Consider the following 7,161-nt stretch of genomic DNA (forward strand, 5'->3'; position numbering starts at 1 on the left):
CTTATTCTTGACTGTGACAGAAAAGAAAACTCAAGAGAAAGTAGGCTCAATTAATATTCTATTCTATTGAAATATTTTTTCATAACCAGTAATAGAAACTGGTGACATACTATTTTATCCATCATTGGTGGTAATGAAGACTCACCAATTGTATTCTGGGAATTTTCCTGTTCCCTACTACCTGGGCTGTTATATTTGCTATCAAATTCATCGAATTCTAAAGAAGACTGAAGATCTTAATTATATTGGCAAGGAAGGAGGTTTTCAAAATGTTGGTCAACTCCACCTAATTGGCCGTCATTATGTCCTTGGAATCAGTTGCTGGGAACATTTATCTTCGCCCATGGAAGAAATCAATCATAACTTCTTTGTGAGTGGCCGTAATGGAAAGACTTTTTTTTGGCCTCAACTATTTTATGATAAGCACACAGTAACCGTGAACAAGTAAACTACCCACTTATTCACTTAGTAAATTCCATTTACATACATCACAGTGGCATAACGTCAAGAGAAACGTCAAAATTTTTGAAAATTCTACTGAAGGCCCCGCTCGTTTTCCGATTGTTCGCCCGGTCCTTTTGATTCAGGAATGCAGGTTCCGATTGGACAAACCAAGAAATGGAAGAACCCGAGAGAGTGCGTTTCTCGGAAGTGATTCTCTTCTATCGTGGTCAAGAATAAGGACCCTAAGGTAATGTAACAAAAATGAAAATCAGAGAACAAATGAATAGCTCTAATAATTTAAAACGATATTATACCAGGCTGGTGGAAAAAGTAGTATTTTTAGTAGTATTTATTTTAATACATATACAATTTATTTAATCATTTATTAATTTATTATTATTTTTACGGACAGAGTCCATTTCTACATAAACTTAAGAAAAATGCACAGTTTGACACAAAAGTAAAAGCCTAGGCTACAATCTCACAAGCTAAGCAGACGTAAATAAACAACTCATAACTATAACCTCAAACCTTTTTGTTCAGGTTTTCACAATAAATCATATTGTCTGTGATTATAGTTACTTCCGAGACTACTTCGCTTATGTTCAATTATAAGAACAAAAAATGGGTAACGATCTAACTTGACGGCTTTCACCACAGAATATAATAACCATAACAATTACCGTTAACCGACGATACAAGCGTGTAAAATTGAAAAACTTCGACGGCGCATTATCCGGCTATCTAAAGTAATTAAAGCGGCAGATAACGCGATAGATATTTACGACAAAGTCGCGTCGAAACGCATGTCAACAAACTTTGTTAATTTAAAAACTAAATCCGGCGTTTGGGATATATATACAACCTGACAACCTGACGGGGTCACATGCTCGACGGTGGAACCTGATTAATTCGGTCGAGCAAAGTGAACGTCTTTGAAAATGGTGCGCGCGTGGCTAGTGCAAGAGGAAAAAGGCCTCGAGACGAAATTCGTCCCGCTAGAAGAGTTATACAAAACTAGCGGTGTTGAATATTATCAGGTACCCATCGCGATTTTGTTCCTTTAGGTCGTACCGAGTGCGGAACTTGTTCAAAGTCACGTGTGCCTCGACCAGAAACTTAACGGTGCGTTTCTGATCCATTTTAAAAGTTCTTTAGAACAGTAAGTGCCAAAGAAAACCAGAAATTGAAGTTAAAAAAAATAAATAGGTATAATTAGGATCGGCATATATCTTTTTGATCGTATCATGTGACTATTGTTGGAACTTTAAGCGGATGCGTAAACATCATGTGCTTTTTTATCGAGTTTTTTATACTCGACTAACAATCATAAATTAGATGGGAAATTAGTACAGGTATGATGTGGCCAATATTGTAAAACTGCTTAAATTAGTCATCATAATTATTTGCTGAGAAATTAAAAATAAACTGCCATTATCACGAACTCTTTGCATCTCTGATAAAATTTCGCCCTAATGCGAATTATAACCGAATTGTTCTGGCCTTATTTTGAATTCAATACTTTTAATTTTTGCTAGTTCTTTTTTGCTAACATTACATTAAAAGAGGAAGCTTTAAGATGCATAAATTAAAATCACAACCTTATAAGAAATATTAATTTTAATTTCGAAATAATGTTAAGCACCTAACATATTCCTAGAGAATTTCCTCAGTTATATCGCAAACATTACGCTTTAAAAATGTATTTAGACCTCCCGAAGCGACACTAGGTCCTCATTATCACCAAACTGCATTTGCTTTTCAATATTTTAGATTTTCGAATAATCGAAAAGGAAACTTATAAATGTCAGCTATAAAAATTTACATTCAAACGACATTCATTCTGGTTTTGAAACACAAGCTATGAAATATTGAAGATATAAAAAAATCAGCTACGGATCTACATTTTTAAAAGCGTTGAAGGGTTTATAAGGAGCAGTTTTTTGTGCTCTTTAAAACAAAAAAAAATCAACCGATTTTCCTCAAAATATAAATTTGTATAGATCACAGTAGGCACGAAAGATCGAGTCAAGCAATAAGAAACTAAAATTTTGTTAATTCGAAGCCAATATTTAAGAAAAAATAGTATATATCCACAGTTATATATCTAACATAAGAATACGCAAAGTAGTCCTCCACTTTTGGCATATAATTGCGAATCCACTGTGAAAGTGTTAGACAATTTGTGGGATCTTCAAAATTATATTATTATTATTAACCAGTTTTAACACACATGAGTGTAATGTATATACCGAGGTATATTTTATCATCAAAGTTGAATGGCCAAAATAAACAAAATTACTTAAATTAATAGATAGAAATTTCTTTGTAATATGTTATATTTGTTGATTCTTTTTTCTTCACCTCAAGTTTTGTTAATTTTGGTGGCAAATATTTTATTTACCATTGAACCTATTAGAGGTACCTATGCATACGCCACTTAAATTGAATTCTTATTCAAAACTAATTTTTCAAAGAAACTTCCACTGGTTGCTGTAATACTTTTCCTTGCTAATGTTTCGCCAATCATCCGGTTGGCTTCTTCAGAGCTTGGCTGAAACTGGCTCGCATTTTACTCTGTGCCTGCATTTATATTGTTTGAGGGGGGTTTCAGTCAAGCTCTGAAGAAGCCAATAGGATGATTGGCGAAACGTCAGCAAGTTCGACTGAGCAAAAATCAGGAGGAATCCACAAGTTTTGTAAAAAGTCTTATTCAAAACGTTACGAAATCGTGTTCCACTAGTTCCGTAATCGATTTGCGAAGCAAGGAAATTGGAACAAGGTCCAAAACTAACCTTAGCCTTCTGCGCTATGCGATCAAACGCGACGCTCGTTTATTCAGGTGGACGTGGACAACTACAGCAGCGATCCTCTATTGAAAAACCTCGTCACCGGACGAGGTAACGTCCACCAGGACGTCATAGAAATCAATCCGTCGGAAAAACCGGAAGTTTATCAGCAGGAACACTTCACTTCCGATGATCAACTTCAACTCGTCCTTGCGGGATCGGCATATTTCGATGTCCGCGACAAATACGACGAAGTGATTCGCATCGAACTACTGCCGGGTGATTTGATTGTCATACCGGGAGGATGTTTCTTCAGTTTTACCGTCGACAATAAGGTAATCTTGCTCAGGATGATCATTGCTTACACTTATGTAAGGTATTACAGCTGACAGTTAATTTGTACTTCTTTTTCACGCACTGTTTAACCGCGCACCCGTGGTTTGGTTAGTTGCCGACAGCGTTGCCGATATGCGCCTTTTTCCTTTGCACAAGCTGTCCGCAAATTACGAGTACATTTTTTGTTCCATCTGTGTTAAACCCCCTCCCTTCCCTTCATAAATAAATGTAACAGATATTTTCATGCAAAATTGAATTGAATATTTTTGAAGAAAGAATTTTGTGCAAATGATATTCCCGCATTATGAAATGCTCGAAGATACTATAAAATACAAAATACATGAAAGATGCGTCGCGTGTTTGCCACGAAAATACTGTATGTTTAACAAAAGAAAAAATTGTTTTAAGATTTATTAGGGGTGATATATGAAACAAAAATGCTATTTTATGTGGCATAAAATTTTTAAAAACTCTTTTCATAGCTTTTATGCGTTCGATAGGCGAAAAGTTTTTGCCGAGCACTCCCGAATGTCCATAAACCTTTTATGGAATGCCGTAAAGACTTTTATTCCAAATGTTTGTTTAACGACCGTTAAGGAGTTTTTTTAAACCCGTTAAAAATGAAAATGATTATGAAAGTTTTTGGTTATAGCATATATGCCTCCAATTTTAAATAAATGTATTGTATTTCATTTAAAATCATGGTCCTAATTAAAAAAAATTTGTCCTTAACGTAGAGAAACTAAAAAAATTGAACAGTGAAATGAAATTACTGTTTAATTTTTTAAATAAGTAGAATTGAGAAGCGAACATAAAAACTGAAATAATTTTTAGTGGATTCTTAATTATAACCAAACATTCACAGAAAAGAAGCCGTACGTGCTTTTTTCGTAATTTTGCACTAAAAAACTGACTCCATTTTTAGTGCACCACTCCGCAAATTCTACCTAATATTATCTTCACATTTTATATAATATGCAAAAAGTTTAATAAACGATACTTTAGTCAGTGATTTGGTACGAGCGGAACGGGTGTTTAATAAACTGAAGAAGTGGACCAATGTGATGCACACTATTCTTTTTCTTTTACATTTACTATAATCATTAGTTTTTGGGTAAATATTTGCAAAATCACTGGCCAAAATCTAGCGAAAAAACTTCAGAAGTGGCTCGTGATGGTGGCTAATGAAGTTGACACTTTGTCCATTGATCAGTGCATAATTTGGTGTTTTGCAGCAAGAAGTAGAAAAACAAATAAACTTGGAACTGGAAATAAAAATGAAATAAGAAAACTGGTTTTTGATGATTAAACCAAACGGAAACTACATATTCCGACAATTTATTTTAACCAATATAAATGAAGCTGTTTTATTTGTTTGGTCAGTAAATTGAAAAATGAAGGAAATAAATCTTAAAATTGTGGGGAAAAATTCAAATTCGAATAATAATAAGCGAATCGGAAACTCCGAATGTTTGTGATTTTAAAACGGGATTTTTCAAATGCCCTCGCCATTGCATCAAAATCCTCAATTTAATTTTGCTAAATTATTATTCAGTCACGTCCCACTTCTGCAACCGACCCATTCGCTATGCGGGTACACGCCGGGTTCGAATTTCCCGGATAAAATATTCCCTTTTAGCTTCCGTTTGTTTTTTTGGTTTTTAAAGATTTTTTGTAATATCTGCATCGGATGGCCGTTTAATTGAGATGTTATCATTTTTGACCGATGTTGATTTTTATATTCGTCGATATGTACGACTTGTGTGCTGTTTTTTTGACGCTGTCATTTTCGAATTCGACGACAAATTTGGAGACGAATTGATTTAAATTGCCTCAATAACAGCCAATAGGTAGAAGGCTGCCATCATATGTTTTGAGTCCGTTCTTGTATAAACCTAACGTTTAGTTACAACCTAGAAGTTAGTCTGTTAAACTTTCTGTTAAAATTGCGGTTAAAAATTGATAACTGCTAATATTTCGGTGATAAAAACGATGCAATTTTTTGAAGTAAAATATGCTTATTTGTGCGAGTGATTTTTATTTTTAAATGTTGCTTTAATATTTATGTTGTTGCCGTTTAGATATCTTAATGTAATTTAAAATTAAATACGGACTTCAAATCTTATAACTTAAATGAAGCGTCGTATAAAACCCAATTGTTTGAGTCAAACAGTTTCAGTCAAGCTCTGAAGAAGCCAACAGGATGATTGGCGAAACGTCAGCAATTTCGACTCAGCAAAAACCGACGCAGGAGGAATACAAAAGTTTCATAAAAAGTATTACCGTAGCCTGTGGAAGTTTCTGTGAAAAAAAAAACTAAAAAGTAGTGTGTCATATATTAGATTATAGGAATATTAATAACCATATATACAGCCAAATAAGAAACCGCCTATTTTGCTTTCCTGGCTAATTTTGGTCCAAATTTTGCATTTCAGCGGAGCGAGTGCTTAATAAACGTGTGCCTGGAGAAGTTTCTCTAAGAACATTAATTTTTCGGTATATTTTTGCAAAACAGCTCGTCAAAATCCTATCCGTGGGTAAAGTCTATCGAATATATCCGATCGCTCCCAAACCCGTGACTTAAATGTTCAACGTGGCCCACGATCGTAGTGAACGAAACTTGTCAATTCAACGATTTTTTTCTAGTCCCTACTATTTTTCAGTTCTAATGAATTTCTAATTTTTATATTTTGTATATTTTGCGAAATTATTTGTTAAATTCTTTTTTTTTTCTCGTGATTGTCGTTGAAAAACTATAGTATGCAACCCTTCCTCCAGACACTCGCTTATTAAAGAGTCGCTCTGCTCGTACTTAAACAAACTCGTTACTAAAGCCGTTTTTAAAATTAGTTCAAAGCAGCAGCAGAGTTCCTCTCTCGTTTCAGAGTCAATACAAGGGCGTGAGATATCTCAAAAACGCCTCCTATCAGGTGTACCACAGGCATTCCGATGACATTCCAAGTCGCAAAGAGTACGTTCACAAATTATACAACGGAGCTTTCGATCAACCGATTTAGATTTTTCGACGATTCGGATTCACTGACAGACAACGTTAGCAATTGAAACCGTCATTGTAAGTTTATATAGTTTACCCAGTAGAATTATAATTATTACCCAATAAAGCTATTTTGCAATTAGAACAATAAGGATTTTTATTGTCCCCATTCAATCGACTTCAGACAATTATATTCCTTCTTTACTTACTCTTACTTACGATCGTTATTGCTTCGGTCGCACTTTCTTCGATCTGCTGAAACAACGCAGTGATGGATACCTGGGAAATTAAAAAAAAAAACTATTGTCAAACCATTCCGCGGAACTTTGTATGCGTGCATTGGGCCCTATTACTAATGAAACAGACTGTAAATAGGAAGGTTGACTTAAAATTTGTCGTGGATATTTTTACTTGCTTAATACGCGGTTTAACAATTAACGAATACGAAAATTACAGAGAGTTTCTGTTGAACGAATGGTGACTTTGTTCGGAACAGAATAGCGGATCTTTTGTTAATTTTTCGCCAATATCCGAATGGACGTGCACACCCAAAACTTTTTCACCCCAAGGGAATTTAATCTATGAAAGTTTAATGGG

At 34.6% G+C, this 7,161-nt stretch overlaps 1 protein-coding gene across 1 annotated transcript; it reads left to right on the forward strand.

Annotated features, from left to right (window-relative positions):
- The first annotated feature begins 983 nt into the window (after positions 1-983).
- LOC132700762 (acireductone dioxygenase-like) lies at positions 984-6,715 on the forward strand. Its single transcript, XM_060668285.1, has 3 exons — positions 984-1,484; positions 3,287-3,568; positions 6,455-6,715. Exons 1-3 carry the CDS (start codon positions 1,386-1,388, stop codon positions 6,584-6,586), a joined length of 513 nt encoding a protein of 170 aa, XP_060524268.1. The 5' UTR covers positions 984-1,385; the 3' UTR covers positions 6,587-6,715.
- Positions 6,716-7,161: the final 446 nt, after the last annotated feature.

The sequence above is a fragment of the Cylas formicarius genome, unplaced genomic scaffold (assembly GCF_029955315.1).
Source record: "Cylas formicarius isolate icCylForm1 unplaced genomic scaffold, icCylForm1.1 PGA_scaffold_4__25_contigs__length_36172078, whole genome shotgun sequence".
NCBI classification, from domain to species: domain Eukaryota; kingdom Metazoa; phylum Arthropoda; class Insecta; order Coleoptera; family Brentidae; genus Cylas; species Cylas formicarius.

Excerpts from the sequence above, each read along its gene's own strand:
- LOC132700762 (XM_060668285.1), top strand. The coding sequence starts at position 1,386 with ATGGTGCGCGCGTGGCTAGTGCAAGAGGAAAAAGGCCTCGAGACGAAA. Across the intron at positions 1,485-3,286 it reads GCGGTGTTGAATATTATCAG|GTGGACGTGGACAACTACAG; the intron begins GTACCCATCGCG and ends TCGTTTATTCAG. Across the intron at positions 3,569-6,454 it reads GTTTTACCGTCGACAATAAG|AGTCAATACAAGGGCGTGAG; the intron begins GTAATCTTGCTC and ends CTCTCGTTTCAG.